Source organism: Zootoca vivipara, chromosome 2 (genome assembly GCF_963506605.1).
Source record: "Zootoca vivipara chromosome 2, rZooViv1.1, whole genome shotgun sequence".
Lineage (NCBI taxonomy): Eukaryota > Metazoa > Chordata > Lepidosauria > Squamata > Lacertidae > Zootoca > Zootoca vivipara.
In genome coordinates, this window is record NC_083277.1 from 43,526,008 (window position 1) to 43,544,840 (window position 18,833).

General features: G+C 40.8%; 1 protein-coding gene across 1 annotated transcript in view; it reads left to right on the forward strand.

The window, feature by feature from the left end:
* Positions 1-18,833, forward strand: part of ERC2 (ELKS/RAB6-interacting/CAST family member 2) — a 361,357-nt gene that overhangs the window by 235,053 nt on the left and 107,471 nt on the right. The window contains exon 12 of the mRNA XM_060271028.1: positions 14,202-14,337. Within this exon, the coding sequence (XP_060127011.1) occupies positions 14,202-14,337 (136 nt within the window). The remainder of the gene's footprint in view (positions 1-14,201; positions 14,338-18,833) is intronic.

The window sequence follows — 18,833 nt, forward strand, 5'->3', positions numbered from 1 at the left end:
ATCAAGCTGGGATTTTTGTTAATATATATTAAAAAGTGAGAAAGTCATGCAGACTGGATATCCCAAAGATTAGTATAACAAAAATAGAACTGAATTAAAAAATGAATCAAGCATTATAAGAATAATTACTGTTTGCTAAGGACCTATTAGCTGCAAATAAGAGATGAGAATGTTTTGGATTTTTTGTTGATCGTAAAATGGCAATCAGCCATTCGTTTCATTTATCTGCAAAAAAAATGGAAAGGTATTTCTAACAGGGATAAGTAAACATTGATTGGTTAAGTAGCTGTAATGATTGTGTGAATGAAGTACTGTATATTCCAAAAGAGACTGGGGAAGGAAATATGACTATACTTCGTTAATATATCAGAAAACTGTAGAGGTTAAAGTTTAAGTCACTGCAAACTGTGAATATTAATTTGCAATGGAGAACATAAAATTTATAAGTGCTAGAAATGTCTAGTTCTGGAGTAGTCTCTTTAGAACACTTACTGTAGTAAACAACTTTATGGGTCAACTTAATGGTGGTTCTTCTTTCTGCCAAGACTACATAGTGAACCCCTAGACTAGAATAACATTACAAGGCAATCTGTGGATTGATTTGGTTTATATATGTAGATAGTGCTTAATTTCATGTTTCTCAGATGAATAAGGATGAGAACACAGCTTATCTTTATGAATGTTTCATGGGGGGAAATGAGCAGTTTCTTTCACCAGACTACTAGATAGAGCAAGCTAATGAATAAAAATATCTGAAGTGTGCATGCACACAAAAGCTTATACCAGAAGAAACTTGGCTGGTCTGTAAGGTGCTACTGGACAATTGGCCCCCGAAATACTTTCTTCAAATTCTGTACCAAAGCTTCATGGCATCAAAAGACTTTGAAAGAGATAATAGCATTAATAACATGTGTACATAAACTTCGTTATGTGACTTAATCTGTAGTTTGGAAATTAATGGTGTGGGTTAATTTAATCCTGTGAAGCAGGGCAGCTTTGTGAACCTTTCTAAGCTAGTGACTTTTGTACCTCAGACTGCTGGTTTTTACCTGGAGCAGCTGTCTTCCATTGACAGAAAAACCCAGACAAAAGCATGCCTTTTCACAAATCATCCGGAGTTTTGTAATCTTTGGAGTGAAATAAAAGAAGGAGTCTATCTTTTTGCATATGCTTCCCAGGTGGATAATTTTGGTTATCTAATGTTTTTTTATTTGCTGGCAGAATTCCAAGTATCAGACAGGCCTAGGGGCACATTTATTTGACTTAGAGCTGTAGCAGAATTTTTAGTCTGCATTTCTCTTGATTATAAAAACCTGAAGTCTTTCACCGTAACTCAAAAGAAAACTAAGTTATATATTTATGTGGTAGTATTCTGTAGACTGAAGTTGCTTCAGATGATCATCTGGAAAGACCTTGTGTGTCTATTAGGTGAAAGGAAATCGTTTTGCCTGCGATTCAGAGGGGGGAACTGCACATCCACTGCCACACCTGCAGATGTCAAGGAGAAGCAAAGCTGTGTGTCATCAGCATATTGCTGACAGAGTTCTCCAAACCTCTGGATAACCCCACTCATCGGTTTCATGTAGATGTTAAACAGCATAAGGGATAAATTTGAACCCTGAGGAGCACCACATTGCAGGCTCCACGGGGCCAAAGTGCAGTCCCCAGACATCACCCTTTGGAAATGACTATCCAGGTAGGACCAGAACCACTATAAAGTGGTGCCACCCACCCTTAACTTGGATAGATGTTCCAGAAGAATACCATGGTCAATGGTATCAAAAGCCACTGAGAGGTTGAAGAGAATTAACAGGGACACATTTCCCTGATAGAGGTCGTCATACCAAAGCCGTTTCTGTGCCAAAACTGGGCTTGAACCCTGATTGAAATGGATCTAGAAAATCAGTTTCCTTCGAGAGTGCCCAGATCTGGTCCATGACCACCTGCTCAAGAACCAATGGCCAAGAAAGGAAGACTGGCAACTGGCCAGTACTTAAAGTTTCTGAATCCAGGGAGGGTTTCTCAAAGCGTGGTTTTACTTACTGCCTTCCTGGCTCAGCCAGCTGTGCGCTCCCTGCTAGTTTTTATCAGTCAAGAGGGGCAAGGGTCGAGAATACAAGTGGTCAAAGGGACTCTGTGCCAGACTGTCAGTGGCTGAGACCCCTCCCCTTCAAGAGATAAAGCCAAGATCTCAGGTTAGAAGCTTAGAGTTTAGAGACTATAATGAAAGGTAAAACTAGTAGTTATGTATGATGCAGCAGTACAATACTCTCTTAGGACAGTGTAGGAGATTGTTCCATCAGAATAGTAAATACCAGCAGAGTAGTTGGTACCAGCTGTTTCATGGTGAGCCAGTGCTGCTGGTCTGCCTAAGCATTTCTGTGGGGAAGTAAAACTCAATGAGATGTGCAAGCCAAGGTCTAAAAGAGTTTTAAATGTCACGTTTCGACACTTTTTCCGTTTTTTTCTAATAGTTTGATGGTTCCAGAAGCAGCTGGAAGCACCATTCAAAAAGTTTCCATGTCAAAATGAAATATTCGTAGTAATTGTCACTCAGAGAATATCAATGCTATAGTCATCACAGAGATAACATGCACACATGTTTCTTACTCAGATTAAGCTATTTGTGACTGTCGTCCATTGCCATACTGAACTTAGGGCTGCCAAACACCCAGAATTCATCGGACATAACTGGGATTCGACCCTCGTAAACTATTTATATTTCCATTTTGGATTATCTCTGAAAGGTTACAGGTGGGGGGGGAGGTTGCTGCCATCACCTCCCCCAAAATGCTGAAGGGTACTCCCTTAAGGAGTCTGGGTGCGTGGCCATGTCCGAAGCTGTGGAAGGTGAGGGCCTACGGCCAGGCTGGGTGGCGCAGGGCGCCATGGTGCCGGCCCGCCAGGGGGTGCTGGCCGCTCCGCCATGCAGCAGCGCCCTCGGCAGCAGCGCTGTGCGCTAAGCCTGCCCGCCCGTCGCGCAGCAGTGCCTTGGGCAGCCGCGCTGCGCGCTAAGCCCGCCGTGCAGCAGTGCCCTTGGCAGCTGTGCTGCATGCTGAGCCCGGCCACCTGCCCGCCCGCCACGCTGGAAAACGAGGCACCGGGGGGCGCCGGAGGGATCCGTCGCACCAGGGCGCCAGGGCGCCAGAGGTGCTTAAGACGGCCCTGCCCCTAGCGGTGGCCCCAGGGTGAGTTCCTAGTTGATCTGCATCGCAGGGCTCACCCAACGGTGGTTATCCCTTCACAGACTGCCAGCAGAGCGGGCTGAAGTTGGATATAGTCGGTTAGATCCAATGCTTAAGCCAATACCTCTCTACATCCGTAATCAATAAAGTTGTGGCCTTTTACGCCCATTAACCTTATGCAATTTGTCCAGTGTCTTTATTTACTCTGGGAGGGATCGGGGTCTTGCCACACAACTGATCTGTGGGGCACACAGGGAAAGATGAGAGAGGGGAAGTTGCACAATCCCATTTCATCAATGGGATTAATTTGTTGGATTTCTCCACAGTGGAGAATTAATTTGTTGGATTTCTCCCTATGATTTCTCCACAGTGACTTTAGGGATAAAGGAGATTTTCTACCCACTTGACTTATGAAATAGGGGAGGAAGCTGGCCAAATCAGAGGAGTGTTGTTCCCATCACCTTGTATTACGATACCTTTTTATAAAAAGAAGAAAATGCTTGAAAAAGACTCATTAACTTAATAGGGCAACAAAAAAGCTGTTGAAATATTGTTGCTTGCATTTTGAAATAAAACATGAGGTTAACCTAAAAGAATTGCATGTGCAAGTGTTGTTTCTGGTGGGTCCTTTTGAGTCACTTCCTCTTAAAAGCAGACAATCGTGAGGGTTTTTTTTTTTTTTTGCATGTTTCAGGCTTAGACAAAATTTATAGTGCTATAAAATGGAATAAAGGACGCGATGCAGATTACAGGTTTCAGTCTTGTTGCTCTATGAGTAACAAGCTTTTGCTGTCATATGTTCCATAAAACTAGATCTGATAAGCAGATAAGAATTCTAAACTCAAAATTAAAAATAAAAGCTTTGTAGGAGGCAAGAATAAGCCTTTTGGTTATAGCTTGGGGCATCACAGGGCTCCTTTCTGCATGCTGTTTCAACACTCAAATAAATTGTTACAGTGGCCAAGTAGGACAGTGACCTGGTCAGTTCAAATGTTGGTTGAAATGCCATAAAAATTTCAGGCCTCTAGAACATTTGTCTCTTCTCCCAGAACTCAAACCCAGACTTCTTTATATTAGCAATTCCCTTAACATGCCAATTTTAAAATTGTTTCATTCATCCATCCATCCATTCATTTACATCATTTGTGCCCTGTTCTTCAGCCAGAAAGACTCCCAGAGAGGCTTATATGAAATCAAAAGAATACACTCCCTAGCCACAGGGTTACGATCTAAAACTCACACACAGCACACAAGGAAAAAGGGACAAGGAGGGAAGAGGAAAATCAAAACCCAAGACACCAGTTTCTAGGCAGTTGTTCCTATATTGACCAGCTGGCACAGTTTAGAGGCAGGAGGTGCCTGATGGAGCTTGGCTTCCAGCGGAGCTGATGGAGTGAGCTCTATTTCCCTATCTCCTGTTGAGGCAGTCTGATGGAATGACTGGCCTCATGTAACATGGCAGTTGAGAGGAGAGCTAATGAAGCCGTTTCTGTTGGCAGCCATTTCCCTGCCAACAATGTCGCAAAGTTGTGTCATCTTGCAGAGCATTCTTGAAAACAAAGATGGTGGCTGCCTGGGCTAAGTTGGACTTTGTTTATGGAGGGCCCAGGACAGTTACCAGTGGTGACCCTGCCGGGTGCTGTACTGTGAGCAGCTTCTCAAGGGTGCTGCCTTCTGTTCCCAAGTCTGGCTGAGTGGGTGGAGTTATAGAAACATGTTCATTTCATTATTAACCCCCATTGCAAGAGTCAAAGGATTATTCAGCAGCAGCAGCGCTGTTGTTTTCTTCTTCATAATATCTGCTTCCATCCTAACTTTCTAAGTATCTGAGTTCCAGTTCCAGAAAATTCCTCTCTGGTGTAGCCTGGCAAGTGTTGATATGTTGCCAGCCTGCAGTTATTGTGAATGATATACATTTGGCCAAAATTCAATGAGAATTTTAGTGTAGGACTGGACCTGGGATAGCCAGGCTTCAGAATCCCTTTTGTTGCTCAGCTGGGCAGTTCAGTTATCGGAAACCCTAGGGATCGATAACAGAGTGACTCTGGCTGGCCACAGCACCCTTTTGGTCAGGGTGTATGCTGAAGCTCCCATTGATTTTTTAAAAGAGAGAGAGAGAGAGAAAGAAGGTGTTAACATGAGGCTGATAGAGTGACATTGTTGTTGGACAAGATCAGGCATCCCCAAACTTCGGCCCTCCATATGTTTTGGACTACAATTCCCATCTTCCCTGACCACTGGTCCTGCTAGCTAGGGATCATGGGAGTTGTAGGCCAAAACATCTGGAGGGCCGCAGTTTGGGGATGCCTGGACAAGATGAACCATTGGTCTGGTCCAGCAGGCTCTCTCCTTACATTCTTATTTTTTCATCTCTGGATGTCAAAATGGATTTTCCTGTGGATTAGCAATTTCCCATTTTTGTAACATGTTTAAAGAATTTTGTTTCCGAGATGTGCTCCTCTAATTCTTTGCCACATCCTTTCTAGACCACTTGCATTAACACTTATATCTTGCACTATTTAAGATTAAGTCATGTGACACTTTCCCTTTGGATGGTTCCAGGGCATTTAGGGTATCTAGAATTTTCACATCTTAATCGTAACTAGATCATGCATTTACCCCATCTATCTGTCTGAGGGTAATCGAAGTCCCCCATTAGTGCAACATCATCTCCATTGGATGCCTTCTGGTGCACCCATGCAGTTGCTCATACCTCACATTCCTAAATTGGCACTGTATGCTTTCACACAACCATGAATTTTATCAGTTTTTCAGAGTTGCCAATGGTAAGTGCATCAGTGCTGACTGTAGTTTTCTTTTTTGCTCTGATCCGTACGAACTTCGGATATAATTAAGAATATTAGCAAGTAGAAGTAGCTAATTGAATTCTTCAGGCCTTCTGTATATCATATGAAATGTATGTTGTGAGACACCAGTTGAGTGAAAACCTGCAGTTTTGTTACTGTAGGGTGTTTTGGATTTGTCTGTAGACTACAAGGAAGACCTAAAGCTCTCATAGTAAAAAAACAAAACAAAAACCTTTGTCATCAGCTATAATTATGTATTTTGGATTCAGGGAATGTTGCCTTTAAAAAACAAAATAAGAAACCCAACACCACTATTGTAAACATTGTAAAACAAACAAACAAACAAATCAGGCAATATGAACCTTCCATAGTACGCTTTTTTATCTACTTAAAGTGATTAAAGATATTTAATGAAGTTGTTTTACTATGGTTTCCATTTTGTAAAATGCTAAGGGTTGTTAGGTTAATCCAGTGTTGCACAAGTGGACTTCCACTAGCACAACAGGACTTCACCTTCTCTCCTCTGCCCTATAGGGCCTCATGCACCCCCAAAATTTGTTCCAAAGGGTCTCTCAGTCCTTTAGAACAGATGTTGAGGTTGTGTAGGGGAAAAGAGAGGAACCATACCACCAGTAGAAATCTCTCCTGCTTGTGCACTGTGTTGGAGCCAATACTTAGTTTTAATTTGCATGCAAAATATATTTTTTATACTCTTTTCTGTTGTTGATTTATTTTGTGTAAATTGCTATGGACCAGAGAATATGTAAAACCCATCATGTAGCCCAAACACAATGTTGCATATTTCTGTTATGAAATTGGCAGTGAGATGCAAAGATTTCTGGCATACTTCTAGATTTTGGTAACTGGCTCTTTGTCCCACCATAATAATGTTTAATGTGATGAAAAGTATTGGAAGCAAAGTATTCTTTAGGGGGCTATTATAAATTCTGCTTCTTCCTTGTGTAGGAGGCTTGCATATCTGCATTTGGGAGGTGTTTTTTTAAGCAAACAAGATGGATAAATGCTACTTTGACTATGAAATACTACTTATTTTTGGCTGATATTACTTAGCTTTCGGCAAGCATAGTGAGGTGCCTAATTAAAGTTGGGAACTTCACGTAGTGGCTTGGATTTCTGTTAACATCAGATGCAAGGCAACAAAGCAGCTAGAAATAAAGAGAAAATTAACATTATCCAAGTGTATAGGGGTCCGTGTTGTACCTCACAGTAAGATAGTTAAGCTTTCTTCTGATCATTCCAAATTGGATGTGGAGAATTTTTAGAAAATATTTGTATTTTAATTCAGGGGACATTGCCCATGCCTCTTAGTTCCAAGGTCAATGAATGTAGAGCACAAGGTCTTGAAACCCCGAGAACAGCCCAGTGTAGATTGAGCATGCTCATGAGTGTGGAATACTGACTGTTGCAGAAAAAATGGGAGGGGAGGGAGATGTAGTGGCTAGAACAGGGGTCAGCAAACTTTTTCAGCAGGGGGCCAGTCCACTGCCCCTCAGACCTTGTGGGGGGGCCGGACTATATTTTGCAAAAAAATAATGTATGAAATCCTATGCCCCACAATTAACCCAGAGATGCATTTTAAATAAAAGGGCACATTCTACTTATGTAAAAACACGCTGATTCCTGGACTGTCTGCGGGCCGGATTTAGACGGTGATTGTGCCGCATCTGGCCCCCGGGGCTTAGTTTGCCTACCCATGGGCTAGAATCACAAAGGGATTTCTGAAAGAAGTGAATGTTTAGGCTGCAGGCCTCAGTGGATTGGGGCACATCTGTTTTTTTTAAAAAATTATTTTTTATTAATTTTGAAATACACACAACCAAATACCAACATTACAAAACATCAACACACACACATACAAAAAAAAAACCCAGCAAAAAAAACGACAAAAAAAATCACCATGTATGTATTCTCAACCCCTTATTTACTTCACTTTGTTTTGGTGACTTCCTCGTATCCCTCCCTCCTGATTTTAATCTCTTCTCATATTTATTCATTGCAGTTTCCTTCTAACAATTTCAACCCATACTCTTTAAACATATATTCATGCAGCTAATCACTATCCTTAAACATTACCCTTATTCTAATTAACATGAAATCCATCTTCTTCTACCCCCCTCCTCCACAGGGCCCCTCCTGCCACGAGTAGGTCCCATGGGTGACGGGCAGTTAAAAATGGTCCATTTTATAGTTTTATAGTTTTCACTGTCTCCCCCTCCCTCCCCCAGAACCTCTCCCTGCCACCAAGAGGCCCCGGAACAAAAGGAGAGATAGAGACAGCAAGCTACCCAACTATCTGTCTAAATAAAAAAATTCTAATAGCTAATTTAACCTAATTTCTAAACCTCATACCTCTATTTTCTCTTATCAAATTTATCAAATTTCCTCCCCTTAGCCTAATCTTCCCTCCAAGAATTTTCATAAAAATTATACAACTCTATTCACACATTACTTCTAGATTAATATTTCAACTCTGCCTCTTCCTCTTCCCTAGAATTCCCCCCATTCAATACAGCAAATCCATGATACAGCCAAGATTTCAAAGCCTAATATTCCTGTCCTGTTAAACGATTACCCTACCCTTTTTTTCATCCCACCCCCACTCTCTCCCATTTTACAACCCTTATTTTTTCCCTCACCTCCTTCTGCCCCATCCTTTCCCTTAACTCCCATATTTCCTCTAATAACCCATTCAATTCTTGTTTTTCCATTTCAGAACCAATCAAATCAAAGTTCCCAATGACTCTTGCTCATTCTTCTCTTCTTGTCGAACTACTTCTGCTTCCTCTTGTTTATTTTCTTGCCCATTGTCCTCAGGAACAGGCTTTTCATTTTCTTTCTCATTCTCAATATTTTCTTTTAGTTCTTGTTCCCATTCCTGGTCCAAAACATTTTTTAGCTGTAAACTAAATTGTCGTTGCCCCTCTGCCAGTTCTCCCAGCAGATTCAGTACTGTCCTCTGGGGAACATCTGCTCCGGCCTCATTCAAGGGCAGAACAAAGATAGGAGGACAAAGAACAATGGAGTCTCAATCTTCTAGTATTCAAAACGTAACCAACTTGGCTGAGAAAATTTTCCACAGAACATATGTTATTCCGCTAATGGTTTCTCTTGCAACAAAGTTTAAATCTTTACCAATTTCTTTGACAGCTGTCAAACTTCCCATTCGGAAAAAAAAAAAAACTTTGCTGAATCTCCTGGGGTGTTGATTCCAGGGTTGAGAAAGGGGTACCCCCCCTTCACTTTCTTTCGTTTGCAGGGATTTTTAATTCATGAAGAACTCCCCCCCCCTTCACCCTGCATTAGGTTGGGGAGTGCAAAGTCTTTCCTTGGTGGTTTCAAAGCTTTGCTACTTTGTCACCGGCTTTGGGTCAGATTCCTGCTTTCTAGTTCATCAATAGGGAGAGACCGACTTCCGTTTTTAAAATCTCTTCCCTTAGTCCAGATATTCCAAATCAACGTCCAAAATCCCAAAAAGAGTTGATCGCCACTACCTCGCGGTCCTGCAGCTTCACACTTCAAAGATAGCAATGTAGTGTCTGTTGCGTCGCAGCTCCAATCCGCCCCCCCGCTCTTGCCGGCTCAAAACAGACTCTGCCGGGGGGAGGGAGAGCTCGCTTTTGGATGCCCACCGGACAATCTGATCCCAAAACGCCCAATTTGGGATTTCTAAACGGGGTCTGCTTTGCTGTAGCAGTTTCCCCCTCCTCTAAAGCGCTGAAACCCACTCCGACGAATTAATCTCCGACTGCGATGGCGGCGCGACCAACCGGAAGTCTCGGATTGGGGCGCACCTGAGTGTGTTTTTATGATTATAATTTAAGCATGTAATGAAAATGAAAATCCCCATCCCCATTCTAGCTGCTGGTCAGGGCTGTGTCTCTGTGTTTGATTTTTGTTTTGTTTTTTGTTTAAAAACACCTCCAGTTTCCAGCCAGCTTCAAAGAATTGTTTTACTTTAACAACAGCGAGGTAGCATGTTTTACTGGCTTTTTTGTGCTTTTGTTGTTGTTGTCGTTTAGTTGTTTAGTCGTGTCCGACTCTTTGTGACCCCATTGACCAGAGCACGCCAGGCACTCCTGTCTTGCACTGCCTCCCGCAGTTTGGTCAAACTCATGTTCGTAGCTTCGAGAACACTGTCCAACCATCTCGTCCTCTGTCGTCCCCTTCTCCTTGTGCCCTCCATCTTTCCCAACATCAGGGTCTTTTCCAGGGAGTCTTCTCTTCTCATGAGGTGGCCAAAGTATTGGAGCCTCAGCTTCACGATCTGTCTTTCCAGTGAGCACTCGGGGCTGATTTCCTTTAGAATGGATAGGTTTGATCTTCTTGCAGTCCATGGGACTCTCAAGAGTCTCCTCCAGCACCATAATTCAAAAGCATCAATTCTTCGGCAATCAGCCTTCTTTATGGTCCAGCTCTCACTTTCATACATCACTACTGGGAAAACCACAGCTTTAACTATACGGACCTTTATCGGCAAGGTGATGTCTCTGCTTTTTAAGATGCTGTCTAGGTTTGTCATTGCTTTTCTCCCAAGAAGCAGGCGTCTTTTAATTTTGTGACTGCTTTCACCATCTGCAGTGATCAAGGAGCATTTCTGCAAAAGCTTTCAGTATGTTGGCAAACTCAGGCCTCCCCCGACCCCACCTCGGTTTATGGTAGATACTGACATAAGACTATAGCAGTAAGTGACGCTTAGATGAAGTTATTCCACCCATTTGTCCTAGTGTTAACAGAATAACCATACGAACATAACGCATGGCAAAGAGCCTAGCCTATACAGGATCTCTACATCCCAATTTATTGGTAATTTGGCTTCATCTTTTCCATGTTTATACTTGTCTGTCTATTTAATCTTTTTATAGTTCTTATCCTTATTTATATGCTTTGGCTAATGAATACCATCCTTCCTTTATCTTGACCTACTTTGCATCTTTCATAAATCTGTGATTCAATGAGTGTCTTAAAAATTACTGAAGATGAGCCAGATTCTTGTTGTCATTGCACACTGAAGCTCAGAAGTACAACATTTTTCAACAATGCTGTATGCCAGTAATATTCTAGCAGGATACATTAAATCTTAACAGTTTGCTCAGAGAGCAGTCGCTTTGGGGCTGAGGGTTTCAGAAAAGGAAATTAATGGGGAAATTGCACTGCACAGTTGTTGCTTTTGGTTCATAGTCCTATTCTCCAGAATGATGCCTTATTATGCTTCTTAGTTCTCTTCCCATTTTAGTAAATACTGCTTTCTTTAAAAAGTATGAAGCTGTTAAGTTCTCACCTTCTACTCTGAATCTCCCCTGGTGAAAACATAGCATTCTTACAGCATTACTTCATCCATATCAAGTTCTCTGATAGCTTAACAAATTGCTGTCCAGGGTATCCTAAAAAATGTAGGCCTATTGTACTTTCTGGTGGCCTTCCTACTGAACAGCATTTGCATCATGCTAGTTTCCATTTCTATTAAAACAGCATGCTGCCCTTCTGATTAAGAAAACACATCAGGGAATATTCTAAATTATAGCTAATCAAGCTGAATGGGCTCGCAACATGTTCAGCATAAATATTATGCAAGATCTACACAATGCCTGCATGTTAGCAAAAGAACAGTTATGAAATTAAGTTAATCTTGGGGAGCATGGTTATCCATTTATTTTCTTTCTTATCAAATATTCCCATCAGTTTATATTACCCTGTCTTCATGATGAAGTAGACTTCTGAGTGCTCCTTCATAAGTATAAATTGAGTTATTGAATTTGCTATGTTCCTCAGATAATTAGCAATCTTGGTTATATTGTCTATGATTAAAACACAACAAGTAGTCCTTTAGAAGGCAAATAGGGTTGCCATATATCCAGAATTTCCCAAACATAGCCGGTATTCAGCCCTTGTAAACAGCATCTGGGTGGAAAATGCTGAAATGTCCCGGAAAATCCGGGCGTATGACAACCCGTGTCAGAAGTGTAGATTTCGGCGAATTTCATTAAAAGTAACTCAAAAACTCTTTTGTGTCCAGATTTTCACTTTTTAAAAATATGGCGACTCTAAAATAAATGACCATGTTAGTATATGTTGAAGTGCTTATCTCTGCTGTAGTTTAGAGGGCCAAACTCTAGGTTCAAAAGGATCCTTGGCATTGAGATATCTAGTGAGCCTTCATCTACATCTGTGTCCCCCATGAGCCGTGGTGCTACAGTGATCACCATGATGGTGTTTAGCAGCTATTTAAATTTCCTGCCATGCTTCAGAGCACCTCGGACATGGTGCTGCAGCAGTACTGACTGAAACACCAGTCAAGGGGGCCTTAGGGCAGAGCTCAATGGTGGGGCCTGCTGCAGCAACAGACGGGAATAACAGGTGCTGACAAAAACCCCGAGTGCTTCACAGCGAGATATTTCGTGAAGAGGTGATGAGTAAACTGAGGCAATCTGTGCATCGGACTCCATTGTATTGAAGGACAGGAACTGTGCCCACTGCATTTGCAACTCATTATATGGTCTTACTTACCAAACTGGGTTACTTATGCCCCGGGGCATGATCTGAAGGCCACATGAAATTACCAGCTTACTGAAGTTTAGGACAATTTAGAGACACTTGCAGTGAAGAGGAGGGCTTGAAAATGCCAACGGGGAGAGATTTTAAAAATTATGTAAATGAATCCACAGAATGAAAATTAACACAAAGTAATTAATCATGATATTATGTGGCCTTTCCTTTGGTAACATTCTTTTTTCCAAATAAAGAAGACACTAATTCAAATTTTCCAATGGTAAAAAAATATGAATTGCTATATCCCATTTTAAGAGCTTGTAAAATAATTGTAGACATGGAATAGTAACTGGTTTCCTGGTCAGATACTGTGTTTTAATTATATAATCTGAATTGTTACTAGGGTAGAGTGTAGATTCCTCATTTAGTTTCATATAACATTGGTGCCTGGATGACTGTTCTGTGAAACTCTGCCATGTGATAGTGCTTTCCAATGAAAACAATGCTAAGACATAATAAAGCTCCTATTTAGTGGATGCTCATAGAAAAGGTTTTAAGTGCAAATGGTAAGTATCTAGGTCCCATTTTGAGATTATGAGAAGATGGATCAGTTGCTACATCAGCTCAATGTGCATTGCAACTTAAGTATTTTCTTATTACAGTGTCTAGTGCAGAAGATAACTGGAAAAATTCCAGTGATCATATGGGCATTAGAAAATATCCTTTCAGTTTGCCAAAAAAGGATTAGTGTGCAGATCTCATTTGGAATTTGCACATGACTATTATTATATAGATAAGAAGAAGGAAATTCCTCAGAATCATGAGAAAGTCAAATAAATTAATATCTAAGAACCCAAGCAGGTAGTAACTCTGTTCTAAGATTAGTTTTTCAGACTTTCATGACAATAGCTGGCCATATAACTTCAAACAATTGCTTTTCTTTGTTGAAGAATATAAGTTTTACAGTTTAAAATTGCAAAGGAACAACACATTTAATTCTATTAACAGTGTTATTCTAGTAATGTTTGGCATGAATTTGGTCTGTTTTAAATACGTTAGCATTCATCTTCAGAATTGCTTTTTTCATTTAGCAAGAGAAATTTGTCTGTGAAATACATCAGTAAGAGGTTTTAAAGGGGAACAGCAAATTTCATTAACAAGTTCATTCATCTGAGAACAAGTTTACAGCACAGTTGCCCAGCTCAGCCAAAGCACAAAGGCAAATAGAAAAGCGGGTTTGGATTTGCAGCATAGTCCCGAGAACGTTATTCCAGTAATGAGATGCCACAGTGTCTGTTTAGGGGGGAAATGGCCCTGAAGGCAGAGAGATGAGGATGTTTTTGGATTTTTGGCGGGAGGGGAGGGAAAGCCATTGTGCAAGCAGTCTCACAGCACCCCTGACTGAAAGAAACAGTGACATGTTTTTGTTTTTAAAAAGTCACCTCATGCTTTCGTCTTGTATCACACACCTACAGACACCGGTTTAAAGAAACAGAGATACCTGTAAGCTTGTTTTCACCCAGAGTTACATTTCATGTGCAACCTGATTATTTTTTCAGTGATCATCTGTTCAGTATAGTTTATGTGCTAGATAACTGCACCTAATAGCAAGCAAGTGACGTGTGCCATTGTTTACACATTTGCTATGTGGTACTGTCAGTTGGACCTTTAGAATTAACAGGCCTATGCATACAATTCTTAGACATATGAAGGACCAAAACAAGAAGGTGGCAAACCTGAAGCACAATCAACAAATGGAAAAGAAGAAGAATGCCCAGTTGCTGGAAGAAGTTCGTAGACGTGAAGATAATATAACAGACAACTCTCAGCATTTGCAGGTGAGTTGCTTTAATTTGTCTAAATATTCTGGAAGTGTTCTGTTGTAAAGAAATAAACAAGTAAATGTGCTCCAAACCTGATTTCTGATGGAATACTGAAAGCTCTTTTTCTTAATAGACAAAGGTCTGGAAAGGTCTGGAAAGGTGGTGCAGAAAGACAACATGCAATTGACTTGTTGCGAAGAAGCACATTATGGTGTAAATCAGGGAAACCTTTCATATGATGATGAGAAGAAAAAATGAAATTTGATTTTGTTTAGGTGAATATAGTTGTATTCCATTGTATATCAAAAAAATGCTGCTATAGCATTCTTAATAGATAGCAAAACTAACTGATATAGGCTGCTTGCATATTCTGGCTGTCATTCTGTGCTGCATTCATATTTTCCAAGGGACCTTCCATAAGAAATGAAAGTATTATTTTAATCTGAATACAGAAGAAAAGGGGTTATAGGAATTTTAAAAGTGGGGACCAGTGAAACATGGTTGGGGGGGGGGAGAAGGCAGAAGAGATGGAGAAGCCCCCTCCCTCAGTATGGCCTCCTTACCTACACTTCAGTGTTGCGCAATTCAGCTACATATATATAAAATATGTGAGGCTGCTGATCACCTGTTTTGCCTCTGCATCTTTTGTTACCTAGTTTTATCTGCTCAGGAGAACAAGCTGTACCTGTGAATTCGTCCTTCAGTTGCAGCTGTTGTTCAAAATAAAGGACAGGTCCTTCATCTGTTTCTATCAATCTAATTAATTTACTTCATGAGCTGGTGTAACAGCTGCATGATACCAAAGAATGGCCAGGTGGAAATGAGGGCAGTGCCCTTGTACCTTTATAGGTTGTGTAAATGAGGAGATTTTTCCCCAGTGCAGGTTGTCAGGTGAGGGAGAGAAAAGACATGCATCTGTCATTAAGTAAGCATTCATTCAGGCCTTAGCTGGGCCTGGATGTTCTGCAAAGATGGGAGGACGATGAAGACACGGTTTGAAACAGACAAGTTTAAGTTCCAGAGAAGTCATGTCTGGAGTCAGGAAGCAAGGTAGAAGTTTGAGTTGCTGAGGAGCAAAGAGATGGGCCAGAAGTTGGATTATATTTAAAAGAGAGGTCACAATCCAAGACAGGAGTCAGGAAAGGGGAGTAGGAGTGTAGGCAGAGTGTTTACTCTTAAGATGAATTGCTCAGACTAAGAAGCAAGCTCTGATGAGGATGCATCCTTTTCATTCTTCCTGCCTGTTCAATTTACCTTCCTGTGCAAATAAGATTTGAGGGAGCAGTATGCAAAAAGTTTCAGCTACACTCATAAGTCTGTACAGTGGTACCTCGACTTACGGAGGCAATCTGTTCTGCGGCGCTCTTTGGAAGTCAAAAACTTCAGAAGTCGAAGCGTCCATTTTGCGCATGTGCAAAGTGCGATTTTGCGCATGCACAGACCGTGCACGCCGCTTCTGTGCATGCACAGACCGTGTGCGCGGCGAAAATACTTCCGGGTTAGCAGACTTTGGAGGTCGAATCCTTCAGAAGTCGAGGCATTTGTAAGTCGAGGTACCACTGTATTCGCCTCACAATTAACAGAAGTTAATGAGTAGAAGTAGCAAGCTTTAACAGGGCCATTCTATTACAGAAAGAGGAATAACTGTGGTCTTGCCATCTTGTTGCCATGTTGGATGAAAATTTTATTGTATAAAGTTCTGCCCAGCCTATAAATCTTTGAAAGCTATAGATTTAGTCTAGAGCATTGCATTTTGGGTAAATTGAGATGGCAGTCAGTAATAGCAGATGGGAACTGAGTGGTGCTCCCATTCAAAAGTGGCACCAGCACACATCCACAGATAAAATGCAACCTGGGAAGTGACGGGCCCTTCTTAGCCCCCGAGGCTCTCAGCCAATGCTTGACTATTGGCAACATACATCTGTAGAACCTTGCAGTGGAAAGCTGCCATGTGGAGTCGTTCAGATGTCATTACTCCTTATAAAATGTATGCTCTAGTATTTAAAGTATTATGTGCAACTCTGATTTATCATTACCACTAAACTTTAGATTTAGTATTACAGAGATCACACAACAGTATTCAGTGTGAATGGCTGATTTTTACACTCAGTATAAATTTCTTAAATCTGAAACTCTTTCCCAGTCTTTAGCAAACTCTTTTTGGAAAAACAACCTCATTTTGAATCCAAAAAGACAAGAGTTGTCATTTGGGGCTTGTCTTCTCTCTGTCTCTCTCTCTCTTCACCCCATCACCTTTTCTTGAGTCTGTGAAATGAATGAACTAATATATGAAGAAATGGAAGAGCCAATATTTTATGTTTGTTTTCTTTTTAATTCATTGCCTAAAAACAGAATTTTATCTTACATGTGTCCATTTTCAATGGGTAGGTTTCCTGGGGATAATAAGGTTTCTTCTTTTCAAGTGGTTATATGTGCTCAGTGTAAAAAACAACAACAAAATCCCATGCATATTAAACATTAGTATCTTTACAAAGCAAAAGTGGTGAAACAAAAAACAAAGAGAGGCCAGCAGAGAATATCATGCAACTATGTGAGTTTTGGAGATTTGTTCATGGGTACTTCTCTTGCCATTTTTCTGCTTCTTTAATTATAGAAGGATTTTGCCAGGATAGGAAGTGTAACTAATAAGTTCAACCTCAAAAATGTCCACCTTTCAGCAAAATGTATAGTGCATTCTTAATTTCACACACTTCGGTGAGATTCCTCTCTCTCTTTCTTTTTGCCAATAGATGCATTCTAATGTTAGTCATCTCCATGTGGTTAAGCATTTAGTGTAGCTTTACATCTTTTCTTTGTAAGAACAAGAATAATATATGAATTAGCCTTAACATATTCATTCTTATTGCATTCTGTTCTCAAGTTTTAGTGCTCTGAAGTTTTATCTAGAAAAGCAAACTGATTTAACAAAAGATTTAAAAAACTTATTAGCATAATTACAAACTTAGACAATAAGAACTAGTTTGTTTTAAGACTTCTAAATTGGATAGCCTACATATGTGAGGCTATCTGAGTTGAATATGAATTTCTGATTTTTACCATGGGTGGTCGTTACCTGGCCAGCAGAGGTTCCATTAAGCTTGGGATACAGTCAATTTGCAATGAACCTCTGCTAATATTTTATTGAAGTGACAGATTTCAGTGATTTCAGAGTGAACTACAGTACTGAGAATTTACCCCAGGAATGTAAGTTGATGAGTTTTGTGGACCAGTGGCATATTTTGGGATTTGATGCATATTTAGATTTGAATGGTTCAGATGTGACTGAATCGTCAAAAGTTGAAATTCTTTTTGATGAATTCAGGCACGGCAACCAACCTCCTGCTACTAATATATTTAAATTATTTTTTTGTTGGTGGTATTCATGTTTTCAGCAATCTGCTCCTCAGATCAAAGATAAGCCTCTGCTTGCTCTTTGATAGTAACAGGCAGCAGCAAAAACCTACCTCCTATATTAATGCTGTGGACAGAGCATGAAAATGCTTTTCCTGCCTCCTGGCATTTAAAAAGCGGACAGAAATTTATGTCTGATCTTAGTGCTGTGTGGGACCACAATAGTAAGATCAGGGGAAAGCCTCTGTTGCCACCTTTTGATATCAAAGTCAATGTAAGAGAAATGCTGCCTTCTCTTCGAAAGTTTTCATAAAGTGTTTGATAGTTTGCTATCAAAGAGCAGGCAAAGGATTATTTCCAATCTCAGTGCTGAGCACCACATTGCTAAAATCTTATGAAAGATTATTCCTGATATAATCTGGTCATCTAATTCTGGTCCTGACAATGAGTGAATATGTGGAGAGCTGCAATTTCCACACTCATTTATGCTCCCATCAGAATTCTCTAACATCCCTAACCTGCCATTACAAGTCTTCTGGTGGTGAGGGGGGCATTTTGTGCCCCTTCCTCTTATATGCAGTGTTCAATTTATACATTCATTAAAATTATGTCCTTTGGGGCCTATGCTTATAATTTGCATGTCTGTTGAAATACAATTCATTCGTTTCTGGAGAAAACGCCAACAACAACCTGTAGCAAAATTGGACAGTTTATAACTATAACAATAACAATAACTTATTATTTATACCCCGCCCATCTGGCTGGGTTTCCCCAGCCACTCTGGGCGGCTTCCAACAGAAGTATTAAAACACAATAATCTTTATTTAAACAATCTCCATAGTGATATTGGAGAGTAGAAGCTATTTCACAAGTGCCCAAACTCTTCCAGCAAGTCGGAGGTTTTTTTTGTCATGACTCTTTAGATCACGCAGGTCCCAGGAAAAGCCCGCTGAGGCAATATGGAAGTGGCCAAGTCAGTACAACAGTCATGAAGCAGACTGCTGGGGAGCAGCTGCAGGAAATGGGCAGGGATAGTTTCTTGGCCAGAAACAGGATCTTCTGGACCATGGACAGCTCCTGTGTCCCAGAGCTGCAGAGCACAAGTCACTTCTAAAGATAAAGATGTAGGGTCTGAAGCTCAACTCCTTTGCTGGAGTATT